Genomic DNA, 15,306 nt, shown 5'->3' with positions numbered 1-15,306 from the left:
GATGTGATGGCTCTTCGCTTGGTTTTGGGGGTTTGGTGTCCCCTGGGTGGCTCCGTTGTGCTGCGGGTTGGGATTTGCAGCCCAGTGCATCCAGGTGCCCTCCGAAACACGGGTAGGGCTGCACCGGTCAGGATGGGAAGAGGCTTCTCCTCCCTTGCAGCAAGGTCTCCAGCTCCTGCTCTGAACCAGGCAGGGCAGCAGCCGAGCCCAAATTCCAGGCTCAGCGCTTTGGAGCTGGGATGTGAGGGGAGCCGGGGCTCGGGTGGCTCTAAAGGTCCAAAACCACCCCTCCAGCCCCCCACCTTGCATGAGGACCCTTTCCTTCCTGCAGGCTCCCCAAAATCCTGGGGACCCCAGCTCCTTTCTCAGGGCAGAGCAGGCTTTACCACCCAACAGGAGACTTTTCACGAAATTCCCCGTTTTTTCACCCAACTGGGGGTGCAGCAGCGTTCGTATCACGCGGCGCTTGGCCACGCGAGGAAGCCTACAGAAACGGGGCGGCATCTGCTGAACTCTGCACGCATTTTGTGCCTCAAAAAGGGGTTTTGGTGTTGGAAGGAGCCTGCCACGAAGCACAGCTCTGCCTGCAGCCCACCAGCACCCTCTGGGTTCGGCTCTCCAGCACCTCGTTGAGGTCCCAGCGCCCTCACGGCCGGCACGGGGAGGGTCCCCTCTTCGCCCACGTCCGCCGCCCTGATCCCGTCTTCCTGCCTGAGCGACGCTTGAAGATATTCAAAGCAGCATTAAGGAAAACAACAGATTTTTTGCATTTTAGCAATCTGCTTTCAAGATGTGGGGAGGCCGGAAGCGGCGTTTCAAAGGGCTCGAGCGCCGCAGCCCCGCCAGGCGCGGGGGCCTCTGCGGCCGAGCCTCGCTGGAGCCGCTGGACCTGGCCCTTGGAAAGGTGCCTTTGGGTGCTGATGGCACCCTGGGCAAGCTGGGTCCATAAAAATCGGCCTTGAGTTCTCTGCATGGGCTCTGGGGCCGTCCTTGGGTGGGTCCCATAGCTCTAGGGCATGTGGCTGGCACAAAGAGGTCTCCAACCATCCTGGAGGTGGCCATGGAGGGACCCAAAGGTGGCTGAAGTGGAAGCGTGGCACTGGGAGTGGTGGAGGACGGCTGGAGGACCAAAAGGTCCCCAAGGAGGCTGCCCAGTCCTCCCATTTCCCTCAGGATGTCCACCCATTCATCTTGACGGGGCCACTGGGGTCCCATCCTGCTGCTTTTAGCCGAAGCTGCGCTTGCAGCACCCACGCGTGGGTGCGGAGATGGAGACCTGCTGGCAGCACGGAGCAAAGCAAGGGCAAGCGGGCCACTTCCACAAGTCCTCCCGGCCAAGAAGGGGGGAATTTGGCCGGGTTTGGTGGCACTGGGCCGTGCCATGCCGTGCCAACTGGCCCCACCGCCCGCTTTGCTGCGAGCGCGGTCCCCAGCCTTGCAGCAGCGAGGCCGACCCACCCTGCGAGGAGGGAGCCGACTCAGCACATATTTGCTCTTTGTTTACTGGCTGTTGCTTGTAAAAAAAAAAAAAAATTAAAAATAAATTTAAAAAAAAAAGAAAAAAAAATCCCCCAAATACCATTTTTATAACGGCAGCCCTTGCACGCAACACCCTGATGGGAGCAGGAGGGAGCTGGATCCCATCGTGTGCTGGCTGAGGCAAGATGTAGCGGGCACGGGGTGGCCCCAGACACAGAGAGGTTGGGGCAGGGCTGGATGAGGCCCCAGAGCAGGGTGCTGAAGGCCCCAGGCACGGGGTAGCCCTGGGCATGGTAGGTCGAGATGGTGCTGGGTGGTTTGGGGTGAGCTTGGGTATGGATGCTGGACGCACGGACACGAGCCCTGGACACGTTCTCCAGGTCACCACCTTCAATCCAGCTGCTGGTGATGACTCTCCAGGGGCTGTTCCCAAAATTTATGCTCTGTGCACTGCAGACAGGTGCTGTGCCCCCTTCCCTGGCCACTTATGGAGGAAAGGATTCGGTGCAAGAGGTTTGGTGGAGCTCGAATGGGCTCCTGCAGCGCGATGAGGGAGATGCTGGGGGAGTGGAGCGCGAGGTCCTGCCATCCCGAGCCTCCTTCCAAGGGGATTTTCGTGGTCCTGCCTGTGCTTCTCGTGAGCCAGCAGGCAGAGGTGGGCTTTGGTAAAAATTAGCAGTGGGATTAAAAGTCCCCAGCTGAGCTGATTTAGTGTCGGGATAAGCCAACCGGAGTGCAGACGGAGCTGGGAGGCAGCCACGGTCTGAAGGGGGGGTGCTGAGCATCACACACAGAACTGGGAATAGTTATTTTTAGGACATCTTTCAGTTTGGAGAGCAACCAAGTGAGTAAAATGGTTCAATATGGTTCCAATATTTAACAGAAGAAAAGAAAAAAAAAAAAAAAAGAGGCTGAAAATTGCCGGGTTGAAGTTGAGTATCTGGGAAGAGCCTTTGAGACAATATTTATGGTGATGTGCAGCCAAAAGGAGCCAAAACGTGGATTTGCCTCAAGGTTATCAGCCGGTCCCGGTGTCCTGCGGAGGTCCCTGTGGTTGATTTTGGTTTGGGGGGGCTCCGGTTCACTGTTAGGACAGCCCCCATGGTGCAGGGCAGTCCCGTGCACCACTGCTAACCCGGGGATGGAAAAGTAAAGAAAAAAGAGGAGGGTGAAAAAAAGAAAAAAAATAAGAACTGGAATGATCATAGCAGAGGAAAACGGCCCAAAAAAAAAAAGGTGAGCAGTGGAAGGGGTGCTCTGGGTGCTCTCCCTCCTCTCGTGATGCTCCTCCAGATCCCGTTCACCCCGCGCCCTGGGAGCCAGGTCCCCTGGCACAGCGCAGCGCTTTGAAGGCCTCATGGGGGAGAGCTTGTTCTGGGAATAATTACATTAAAAATCGCACGCAGTGGCAGCTGGGTCGCTAAGCCGAGGGCTCCAACATCCTCAGAAAGCACAGATTTCTCCCTTATCTCCCTAAACTGGGAGAAGATGGGGCTGGTTTGGGGATGCCCGAATGTGCCGAGCTGATTTTGGATGCTGCTGGCTTGCAGTAGTGCACTGAGCTGAAGCCCCTGCACCCCAAAACCCACCAGACCAATGCATTTTCATCCTCCTTTCCAAATCTGATCGTTTTTTGGGTGTTTTTTTTTTTTTTTTTTTGGTTTCTCACCCCAGGGAAGGTTTGCTCGGTGGGACGGGATCAGCCAAGCTCTGCTTGAGGGCAGCTTCACCCAGGAGAAGGGGAATAAAATGGGATGTCCAGATGGCAAGTGGCAAGAAATCTTTATCAAGATGGGTTCCTTCCAGTTTTTAGGCACATGGAAGCGTAAGGGCAGGCTGTCCCCAGGCAGTCCCCACGGGACCCCCATTTGGTGCCAGCCCCTCTCCCACCGCAGCCCCACATCTCCCCTTTATCCCATTCCTTCCCCAGTTCAAGCCTCCTTTTCCCCCCCTTTTTATTTTTTTCCAGTTTAACAAAGCAGTTCCTATGGAGCAATTTATCAAGTGTGTTAATAAAGTCCAGACAGAGGAGTTCTACTGCACGGCCTTTGTTCGGAAAATAATTTTTGATCAAAGACAATTATCGAGTTAGCCCAAGGTGAGCTCGTTCTGTGCCATTTTTATCCAATTATCTCCCTATCTTTGATAGTTTTTGCCTTCCAGATTTCCTCCGAGCCCCGCACGCTGCCGAGGTCACACTCGCTTGCCTTTCTTGCCCTTCTGACAATAAAAGCCTCATATTTACTGTCTTTGCTCAGTCGGTTTTATTTCCCACCAAGCTGTGATATTTATTGCGGATCGGGGCCGCTGCGCTGAGTTTCGGAGCTCCGGCACGAAGATTTGCCTTCGGCTCCGAGCTCCTCGTGCTGCACCCTCGCTGTGTCCTCATCCTCCTCACCCCATCACAGAGACCTTTGGGGATGTGTCTGAAGCAGCTTCCAACCCAAGCTCATCTACACTTCACAGAAGTCATTTTCTTTTTTCTTTTTATATATATATATATTATTTTTTATTTTATTTTTTGGCCTCTTTATGCATCCAGCTGAAGGGTTTCTTGTTGAACATCCTTACCCAGCTCTGATTCCTTTGCACAGGACAATTCTGGAGTTGACACCTCAAACTCTCCAAAATTAGTTTTTCTTTGATTCTTTTGCTTTCTGCTTGTAAACTGAACATCTCGGTGAGGTTTTCCCTCTCCGTTTCAAAGAAACAAAGTGCAAAACCCTGCAAAACCCTCATACCTCAGCTCTCCCTTCAACAGAACCCACACCAGAGAGGGACAATTTGGTCTCGTCCCATCCAGCTGGGCAAAGGGGCTTAAACTTCAGCAAATCTCTTGGGAAGGAGCAGTTGTAGGGGGATACCTGGTCCCCTTTGCAGGCAGGGGGGCATGGGTATCACAGAAATCACCGCTCTGCTTGGAAGGGACCCCAGGAGGGGTCACCTACTCCAACCTCCCGCTCAAGGTCAATGCTAAATTCGGAGTGAGTTGTGTAGGTTTTATTTAGCATCATATTAAACCATGCAGCTTAATGGACCTGCACAAACCCTTGTGATATCAGCTGGGAGATCCCTTCCCAGCACTTTTTCTGTGCCGTGGTGCGATGCAGGTGGGCAGGGGGCACACAGGGGACAGCCCTGGGGGGCTGCAGCCGTGACCAGGGGTGTCAGGGGGTACCTGGCTCCGCAGCACGCACGCACACACATGGCTCTTCCCGCTCATCCCTTTTTTTATTAAGCTCCTTGAAGTCTTCTCCAGATTTTGCAGCCCCGTGCCCTCGCCTTGCCTTCCTTTAAATCTTACTTGGAAGCTTTTAGCTGATACATTAGCCCAATAAAGCCCAACAATTGGAGAGAAACCCAATCCTGCCCCCACCCTGCCCCCCTCCTCCATCGAGATCAAACGGGTTTTAATCGGAATAGAATTTCCTTTGACAAAATGAGGAAAATCTGTCGCTCGCATCCGCCCAGCCAGCCGCTCCTCAGCCCTGGGCTGTGTGTCCGCGCCGGGCGCAGGATCCGGCACCTCCCCTTTGTCTGCTGCTCGCTGGGCAGCGTGTCCTTGCGGGTGGCTTTGTCACCCCCAGAGGGGTGGTGACACCCCCCCAGGGGTGGTGACAAAGGGTTTTGTCACCCCTGAGCTGAGCTGCCTTGGGGGAGGTGGGGAGGGAGCGATGGAGAGCGTCCTCGTGGCATCCTCCGGGATGCGTCCCCTGCGCTTGGGGACGGGGACAGGGTGCAGTGCCACGGCCATCTGCTCCCACTGCCCCCTTCCTCGTGAGCAAAGTCCCTCTGCAAATGAAAGCTCCTGCCATGGTGCTCAGGAAATGGGCCTCAGCCCCGGCTCCAAAGCACCAGCAACTCGTTCCAGGCGCGGAGGGGAGAGTTTCCTTTCATCTCCGGCCAGGAGTTTAACCGGCCTTTCGTCTCTCCCCAGACGGGGCTTTGAAGGCTTGCAGGGCCCTCCCACATGTGCTGCTGGGGCTGGGAGTGGTGTCTGCTCTGGGACCGGGAGGGAGGAGAGGATGGGAAGCAGCACAGGAGGGAGTTCTGCCCTCCAGGAGGTGGGCAGAGGTGCCCGAATGGTCACAGGGACATCGGGGGACCGGAGCATGGAGGGATGCGCCGTGTCTCCTGGTGGCTTTGACCTTCTCTTCCCCAAGCACTCTGAGGGCTCCTGGAGCATCTTGGGATGGAGACAAGGCTGCTGCGCCCTGTTTCATGAGGGTTTCAGAGGGTTTTTGGGTTTGGACAGTCTGCTTTCTGCCCAAGACCATGCTGCGGGGTGTTTTACGCCTTGTTGCAGAGATGGAGTTTGGTTCTCATGGGCAGCAAAGTACCGGTGGTGTGGGGAAGGGTCCTCGCCCTGCAGCCCTCTACCCTGCTGCTCACTCAACCTCCCCATGCCCCCAAATTCTTCTTCCTCTTTCTGGCCTTCTGACGCTTCGTTGACAACAGGGTGAGGGTGATGGGGATGGACGGTGATGGTGACGGAGGGTGATGGGGACGGAGGGTGACGCCAATGTGTCCAGAGGCTGGTGATGGCAGAAAGCCCACCCTGTCCTCTCCCAGCCCACCCTGTCCATGCTGAGGTATTTCTTGCCACCACTTCAAGTGGGCTGCCAAGTCCAGGCCAGCTGGGAGCCACGGGAAGCCACAAAATTTGCTCCACACCACCGGCGAGGTGCGTGCGCACGGGCTCTCACGCCGAGCCCCGCGGTGAAGCCCCAGCACCCTGGCTCTCCTGAGACCCCTTCTCCTCCATCCCTGGAGCTGGCACGGCTCCACTTTGGCCCACGGAGCGAAGGGAGGAGATGCAGAACACTGAGTCAGCGTTGAGTGCCTGCGAAGTTGCTCATATAAAAATAACTTGGCATTCTTGGGGATGTGCATCATCGGTATCATCTGGCTGTCTGTCTGCTCTCTGCTTTTGTGGCCTTACCCCGCTGGTAGGCTTCGTGGCACTGAGATAACAGACCACAGAGCTGGTGTGAACTGCGTGTGCTTGCTGTCGTCTTCATTTTTTTGCTTCCCTGGATTAGAACCAACTCAGGTTGCCCTCGGGAAGGGAGAAAGACATTTTTCCTCCGCGCTTTTCACTCCCTTCCAGTTCCTGCACCTCCTGGGGGACATCCTGGGGCGGTTTCAAGCCCTGCCCTTCTAGCACCTTATTGCAGAGATTTTTCCAGAAGCTCTTTCTCTTGCACATTTAGCAGAAGCTGCCACAAATGTTTGTCTCGTTGCTAACGGCTGTTTCAAACTTCTTCCCGCAAGTCCTCGAGCTGCTGCCGGAGGATCTCGTGGCTTTCTGCACGGGGGCGGGTGGAGGTCAGGATGGCTCGGAGCTGCTGGACCCTCTCCAGCTCTGTGCACAAGGAGGTAACCGCGCACACACAAAAGCACAGTTTTGCCTCAACCCAGTTCCTTTTAAAGAGCCCCAAAAGCAGCTGCAAGAGGGGTCCAGAAGCCGGGTGCTGGAAGATCTGAGCCTGACCCCGGGCCCCCCTCGGGAGGAGACTTCCCAAGGGGCTGGTGCAGAGCCCAGGGGTGCAAACCACAAAGAGCAGCGTGACTGCATTCCCTCCTGGGAGCACCCACGCTTCGGATACTCTGCTTTTATGGGTTCGTAGCTGCAAAAGGAGGGGGGAACAGGCCCTGGGCAGGAGGGGGCAGGCAGCATTTCCACATTCAGCTAGGCTGAAGCCATGAAGCTGCCCAGGAGCTGAAGACAACCCTTTGGTTTCCATTCCCACGGGCCAGAGGCTGCAGCATCTCCCGGCTGGAAGTGACTCAGTGCAGGAGCTGATGCACAGCGTGATGGAGCTGTGCTCCCAGCCGCAGCCATCAGGATCCGCGCCGTGAGTCACCGACCGCCCGTCCTCAGTGCCAGCCCAGGTCCGGCTGGGTACTGGGGAGCACTGGGATGGACTGGAGAGCTCGGTGCCTCCAGCTGGGGGGAGCTGGGAGGAGATCGTCACCACCCCAAAAGCAGCTGGTCCCCAAAATGCAGGGTGAAATTCCCAGCCACAGCAAGGCAAGGTGGCAAAAACCGGGAGGAGAAAGAACGAGTGGGCAGGGCTGGGTGCCTCCGACTGGCCTTAGGCAAGAAATTAAATTTATAAGACAATTTCTACAGCAAGAAATTAAAGGATTGATGATTTTTATTTGCTCCAGTGGGCAAGAGTGGGTATAAGCAGAGCTACTCACAACTTGCAAAGGCGATGGAGCCAAAGCCCTGCAGTGCTGGGTGCACGGCCAGGAGTGAGCAAAATGCCCCAAAACACCCCGAGTCTGGGCCGAGGAGCTGGCCCAAGAAACAGCTGCTGAAGGGATGAAGATTTCTCTCTTTGGGGTTAGGCTTCTGGGGTGGGTTAGCAGGCAGGGCTGGGTTTTCAGTTCCCCCTCCTCCCAAAATATTGCTTTACCTGCCAAGTCTGCATTTGCCCTGTAACCTGGGGCAGGGGGGTGCACGTGCAGTGATCCCTGTCCCCAACCCATCCCAGCAGCACGGTGCCTTCCTGGGGGGGCTTATTCCTGCAAGATATCTCACGGGGCTGTGCAGCAAAGAGGAAGGTCGATGGCTATGATGGGCTTTCATTACCAACAGGAGAGCACTTATACGCCTCATCCTCGGCAGATCCTGGGCTTCAGCGCTGCCTGGGGTGGGTGTAAATGCAAGGATAGAGCAGGGTCATCACCAGGGATGGTGCTGGGCTCCCCCCTTGCCAAAACCACGCTGCCAGCCCCGTGGTGAGGGTGCCCGGAGAATTTGGGCAGGCTGGAGGCTGCCTCGGTGGGAATCATTTGGCTCCCGGGGCGGGCGGCGAGGTTCTTGGCAGCAGGGCCCAGGACATGGCGTTGTGCTCCTTTGATGGCCAGATGGAAACAGATGGGGAGGGGAAAAAAAAAAAAAAAAAAAAAAAAGAAGAAGAAAAAAAAAGAGAAGACTTTCACATGTAAAATTCCAGCGAGGAAAATTAACTGGAACAGGATGGCCATCAGCACGGGGTGGTGGCTGCCACCAGTGCCCTCGGTGCCACTGTCCCATCCCCAGCTCAGCCCCGCAAGTGATGCTACAGCAGGGCCAGACCCCATTTATCTCCCCCCCAGCTCCCCCCTGCGCCCCCCTCTCGGGGAGAGGCTGCGTTTTGGGGGGGAACATCTTTTAGTTCTTAAAAAGTTCAGCGAGTTCCAGGAACATTATGTCACTTTGACAAGGAAATGAATTGCGGGGCCATCAATCAGAGCTGCAGGCGCGCAGATCAAAGGCACCCGGAGCGCTCGAGCTCCCTTTTACAGCCAGAGCCCTGCACGATGCCCCCCTCCCATATTCCCTGCGGTTGCCTCAGCAACAGCACGCTACAGTGGATGCTTCGCATTTTTATTCGCACCACACATGTTTCCACTCTAACGCTGCAATAACTAGAAAAACCTGCGAAACCGAAGCTGCTTCCCCAGCCTCCAGGGGCAGCGGCTATTCCTGGCTCCCTTTAATGTTCTCAATTTATTAGCGTTATCCTCCTTTTTTTCACACAGGATAAAACAGCGATTATTTTCGTCTTCCCGAACAAAGGAAAATAGCCTGAAAAAAAAAAAAGGAAAAAAAAAAAAGCCTCTGCATCGAGGCTCAGCCTCTGATTTTGTGCCCAGAATTATTCACGGGTGTAATGGGCTCCTCTGCCATCCGAGAGAAGCTGTTGGCAGCACCAGGCTCGTACATGGACATTATCCCTCATGGCACTGGGCAGGTTGGTGGCCCCGTCGCAGCGGTGAGCAGGGTGGGGAGGAGCTGGGGGGCACTTTCCTGGCCTCCATGGGGCCGTGCTTGCACACAGACGTGGCACAGGGCTCGTCCTGGTCCCTCTTGGCACGCCAAGGGTGTCAAGGATGAAAGGGCCAGCTCGTCATCACCTCTTTTGGCACCCTTACATCACGTTGCAGACCTGGTTTATAGAATCAGATAATTTTATGTGGTTGGAAAGCCCTCCAAAATCATCCCTCCCTACCACCATCACCCACTGAACCACGTCCCCAAGCACCACGTCCAACCTTGCCTTGAGCACCCCCAGGGACGGTGACTCCCCCACCTCCCTGGGCAACCCGTCCCAAAGCCTGACCGCTCTTTCTGAGCAGAAATGTCTCCTAATTTCCAACCTGAACCTCCCCTGGCACAGCTTGAGGCCGTGCCCTATTGCCCTATGCCACACATCACAGGGGCTCAAACCCCAAGGGTGTAACATCCTCCCGGCCACCTTCCTGGCACCCGTGGAGCTCTGTATGAATTCATCTCAACCTGGAGAGCCCGTGGGTGCTCAGAACCTCCCGTTGTGGCCACTGTGCCACTGTCCTTGAGGCTGGCCTCCACTGGACCTGGAGGGAGGCCAGGAGACCCATCAGACCCCAGCAAGGTCTGCAGAAAACAGGGAAGCGTCCGTGCTGATGCTCGGCTCCCTTGTAGGGCAGGGGGAGAAGCTCGGTCCCCACAGGGACATCACAGAGCTGGGATCCCCAAGGGTTTTTGGGGAGCTGGTGATGGTGAAGAGATGCAGAGGTCTGGGCTCATTGTGCCAAGCAGGAGGCTGGATGCTCCCCCAGGACTGAGGGCTGGCACGGAGCATCGGCGGGCAGCAGCAGAGGTAAAAACAGGCTCGGGCTGGCCGAGCCATGCTCTTAACCCCACTGAAGGACACAGCTCTGAGAGAACACTTCAGCCCCTTTCTAAAGAAGGCTCGTCTCAAACCTCGACCCCATAACAAAGCCCCTGCAGCCCCACTGAGGCTGCCCACGTCCCCCTCGCCCCATACACAAGTGCCTGCTCAGCAGCATCACTGCTTTCCCTTTTAACATCGCCCTTCTTCCCACAGCATGGGGCTCAGCTCTGCTGCGGGCACCCCAGAACCTTCCCTTCTCACCCCAAAAAGCCACTCGAGAAAAGTGGAGTGAAAAGGTGAGCAGTGAGGGGGCCCCGGAGGGAGACGAGCAGAGGCAGAGCAGCTGGGACATGGTGGGAATCCAAACCTTCTTCCATCTGGTGGCTTCTCACTGAACCAAGAGATCTGTGATTTTTTTTTTTTTTTCTTTCTCTCTCCGCATTTTTTAAGGTCTGAAATTTTTACTGATCTGTCAAAATGAGTGCTATAAAACCCCCAGCTAGCTGGAAAAGCAAAGTTATTGAAACCAGTTTGGTGACTCGTGACCTTTTCATGAGAAGTTTATATTAATATTCTTCCAAAAACACTCACTGAAAGAACAAATTGAAATGTTTAAGGGAAAAATACTCTAGCCACAAAACATCCAAATGTGGGTAAAAAAGCCTGCTCGAGCAGTTCGGGGTGCGCAGCTGATCCTTCCCGCGGATCAAAGCTCATTGTATTTATCCTTTTGCTCAAGGATATCAGCAACAATACCGAGCTGCACTTCCTTTGCCCAAGATCGTTCGCCAGCGAAATTGAATTAAACTTATTTTTAAAAAGGAAAACAATAAAAACATTAATAAAAAAATAAAAGCCAGGCACAAGCCCATGCCCCAGCTGGTGTTAATTGGCCGCCCTCCAGCTTCTCCAGAGCTCAGCCAGTTTCTTCAAGCGCGGGATCAGAGGACCCGGGATCCTGCCTAAATTCTGCCCTCCCTGGGGTATTTTTTTCTCGCCCTTTGTTTTCTCTCGCTTTCCCAGGCCCCTGTGATCTATTGTCTTCTCGCATTAGGAACAGCTGATATTAGTCGCTGTCTTGACAACGCTCGCGTGTGAGCAGGGCTTTGAGTGGTGGCCCTGCTGGCAGAGCTCTGGCACAGATTTGGATTGGGGAGCGAAGCCCCCAGGCTCCATCCCATCAGGTACCCCCATCAGCTTCTCACCAGCCCGATAGGAAGGATGGGGCTGAGCCCAAGTCTTCCCAAAACCAAACTCACCTTCTCATCTCTTTGGGGTCGAGGTGTCTCTTTGAGGCTCGTGTTCAACCCGGACCCCGTCCAGCGTGGAGGTTGTTGAAGAGGAACCTGTGGAAGGATGTGCAAGCAGAGAAATCCTCAAAATAGAGAAAAACAGCCCCATGGCTCATCCAGAGTGAAAAAAGTAGAATCTGGGGGGGTGTAAATAGGATGCCAAGGGATTCAAAAGGGGGTTACTGTGAGGGGTGGTGGACATGGATATGTCTTGGATGCTATGGTCTCTGGAGCATGTTTTTCCAAAATACCTTGTGTCTGGGATGGAATTGGTGTTGTCTTTTGCAAATGGGATTAGCTTCCCTGAGCAAATTTGGACAAGTCTTTTGCCCTTGTTCAACCCCATCCCAAAGAGGAGCAAGGCCATAAGCCAAAAACAAAAGCAGAAAAAACCTTTGCTCTCAAAGCCCAGGTGCATACACACCGAGCACCTTGCTGGGTGCACCAGCAGGCAAGACAGCAAGCAGGGACAGCCACCGAGGCTTTTTGACTTGCTGCAGAAAATGTATAAATATATATATTGTATATACAATTTATATTGTTTTCATTTTCATATATATATATATGTAAACTATATATATTGCATGTGCATGCATATAAGGCAAAAACTAGTTTAAAAATATCTGTACAGGCCCATGTCAACTCAACAACTTCTATTTTATTGGCATTATTTTCATTACTTTGATTAATTATTGACACTGTTGTAAACAAGATTGTTCCCCTAATACCCTCCCTGCGTGTTCCATTATAAGATGGAACAACAGAGCAAATTTTAGCGAGGGCTGGGATTGCTGCTGGGGGTGAACCCCAGGGTCCCCAGGGAGCATCGTACCAGGACCTCAGAGTTCCTCCGGAGAGCTCCCAATGACCAAGAGCAGGGAGCAATGTCCAGAGAGTGTGATGAGCAAAGACAGCTTGGATGGGGTCGATGTGTGCTGTGTGGTATATCGCATGGCTTGGTATGAATCGGGACCTCCGCCCTTGGCTGGAAGAGGATGCAGCTCTCCTGGCATTTCTGTGGGGAGAAGAAGGTAATTTTTTTGAGGCTGTCATCTCAGGAGTGGAGAAAGGATGTGGCACCTCATAGCAGAACTTGATTTTCTGTGGAAATCGGTGGCTGGACTGGCTGTGGATCCAGCCAGGACCAGGTTCTGGACCCATAGCATCCTCCTGTCTGTGGTAGCTGCCAAACAGCAGTGGGCAAAGAGGCCAAAGCATCTCTAAGAGGGAGCCTGGTGCCTTCAGAAAGGGATTTATGACCCAATCGCTGCAGAAACACGAGGCTGAACTCAGCAAGTCACAAATTCCCACATTCCTCTGTTGCCTCACTGACCCTATAGATCTTGCTGTCCTCTCACTCTCCATGGTGGCCCCATCCCAGTGACTGCAGAAGCCAAATCGTCTTCTTGGCTGAGTGCTTGAACCACGAGGCTTCAACATTTCCACGTCTTCTCCTTGCTCCGTGGCTGTGCACAGCTCCCAGGTCAGGCCAGAACTGGAGGCAGAGGAAGAAAAATGGTTGCACGAGTGGATGGATGGACGAGTGGATGCAAACTCAAATCCATTTTGGGTTGTGCCATTTCTGAAGAGCAGCATGGATGCCTGCCAGTGTTGCTTCTTCCTTTGGATTCAGAGCATGCCCCGCGTTGCTCATGGAGACATCCATCGCTCCACACTTCCACTTGAACCTCCCATAGATTAAAGTCTTCGATTCCAGGCTGGACAGATCAATATTTCTGGCTGGCTTTTGTAGGGTCAACTTGGCTTTCAAAAAAAAAAAAAAAAAAAAAAAAAGACTTAAAAATAAATCCGCCTTCCTTGAACTCCATGGCTGGTGCTCAACATTAGCATAGGCAATGTCCCTTGACATCCGGGCGGCAGGCAGGAGCATCTGTGCCGGAGGGCTTGGGGGTGTCGGTGGAGGAGGGAGGGAGGAAATCTGGAACCCATAAGCTCCACTGATGTTTGCGTTACCTTGCACTGCTGCATTGGTCTGCGCCTGGTCCGCCCCCGGTCCTCCTCGCCCTATCAGCAAGAGCCTTTCCCCAAAGTTATCCGAACGCCCTCCTCTCCGTCGCCCAAAGGAAAAACCAACTGAGCTCCTTGGAGGGCTCCGCGAGGCTTGGGAAGTTCGGAGGGGCCGAAGGGTGGATGCTCCGGGCTGCCCCTCTCGCGCGGGCACCGTCTCCGCCGATGCGCCGCGTCCTACGCGCCCCGTGAGCCCCGCGAGCCCTTCGCCTGCCCGGTGGAAGAGGTCCCGGGGGGCGCAGGTGGTGGCTGCCGAGACGATGAAGGAGGAAAGCATGTGCCTGGACTCCCCCGAAGGCAGCCTGGTCACCAGCGAGGAGGAAGGCGAGCGGCTGCACAAGAAATGCCTCCGCAAGCGAGGCCAGGCGGGCAAGCCGGCGGAGGACGGCGGAGCCCCCTCGCTGCAGGGCAAGCGGAGCAAGCGCAGCCCCGTCCCGCAGTCCTTCGAGGACGTGCACACCCAGCGGGTGATCGCCAACGTGCGGGAGCGCCAGCGGACCCAGTCGCTCAACGACGCCTTCGCGGAGCTGCGGAAGATCATCCCCACGCTGCCCTCCGACAAGCTGAGCAAGATCCAGACCCTCAAGTTGGCCGCGCGCTACATAGACTTCTTGTACCAGGTGCTGCAGAGCGATGAGCTGGACCACAAGATCACCAGCTGCAACTACCTGGCCCACGAGAGGCTCAGCTACGCCTTCTCCGTCTGGAGGATGGAAGGGGCTTGGTCCATGTCCGCGTCCCACTGAGCCGGGGTACGTATCGCAGCTCCGCCAAGGGCACTGCGCGCACGCCCCTCGCTCCTGCATCCTCCGCGCATCTCCCAGCTCGCTCCTCCGGGGGCCGCGCGCGGCGGCCGCCCCCTCCTCGTGCTCCACGTGCAAGCGATTTGCTTTTTAACAAACCCCAGGCGCTGTCAAGGCCGGTGTTCGGAGGAGGGAGCGATTCCCAAACCCCGGTGGGAAGTCGCAGGGGGCCGAGCAGCGGAGCCCTGATCTCATTTAGCGGGGTCTGGGCTGGGGCAGGCAAGCGAAAGGTTTCAAACAAGGGCTTCACGAGCTGATTTATCCTCCCGCGGGGAAGCCGGGGGGTGCGTAAATCAGGCTGCACCCTCCTGAGCGCGCCGGGGATGCTGAGGTGTCAAAACTGCATGAGACCAGAGCCAGCCCCGCAGCGGGTGTCCGAACACGGCTGCTGCTCCGCCGTGCAAAGAGCCTGGCCTGGCCCTCAGAGAACCTCAGGAGCCATCCCCAAAGCTTTTTTCGGTGGCCCTGGGGCCAGGCTTGCTCCTCTCCCTCTCCTAAAGCAACGCAGATAAGATGGGCTCCGTCACCCCTTGGGATCTGTAGGTTTCCCACACCGCACACGACGCAGGGAACGGAATATATTTGGTGAGGACACCGGGGCGGCGAGGTTTGTCTGCTGGCAGGATGCACCCAGCGCCATCCAGCCGCCCCCGAGCACCCTCCCAGCCCCTGCCCACGCTGCTGAAAGGCGAGGAGAAGGATCCTACAGCAGCGTTTGGGGGCTGAGGGTTTCACAGCCCTGTCGTGGTGCTGGGCGCTCTTCTTGCCGCAGGCATCGCGTCCCCTCCCAGCCTCACCAGTGGCCCCTTTGGCCAGCTCGCGGCAGGATCCCAGCTTGTCTCAGGATCCACTGAGCTCATCCCGCTAGATCCCAGCTCCCCACTGCCCCCCAGGCAGGATCAGGCTTTCCTCGGGCACCACCGAGTTAATCTTTGCTTGGTGCCAGCCCCGATGCTGGGATCAGAGCCCTCCTGGTGCTCCGGGAAAGGCGACCGCAAGAGGAGCAGGGACTCTTCATTTCCTTGTGCCCACCACTAAGGGCTACCCATCAGA

The 15,306-nt window shown here is 55.6% G+C and overlaps 1 protein-coding gene across 1 annotated transcript; it reads left to right on the top strand.

Annotated features, from left to right (window-relative positions):
- Positions 1 to 13,710: 13,710 nt before the first annotated feature.
- On the top strand, positions 13,711 to 14,196 carry LOC311220095 (twist-related protein 2-like; the record flags this gene model as incomplete). The annotated part of the gene is made up of 1 exon (XM_084303505.1): positions 13,711 to 14,196. One exon carries the CDS (start codon positions 13,711 to 13,713, stop codon positions 14,194 to 14,196), a length of 486 nt encoding a protein of 161 aa, XP_084159631.1.
- Positions 14,197 to 15,306: the final 1,110 nt, after the last annotated feature.

The sequence above is a fragment of the Netta rufina genome, assembly GCF_964035555.1.
Source record: "Netta rufina genome assembly, chromosome: 30".
Taxonomy (NCBI): Eukaryota; Metazoa; Chordata; class Aves; order Anseriformes; family Anatidae; genus Netta; species Netta rufina.
This window is presented reverse-complemented; position numbering and strand designations above follow the sequence as displayed.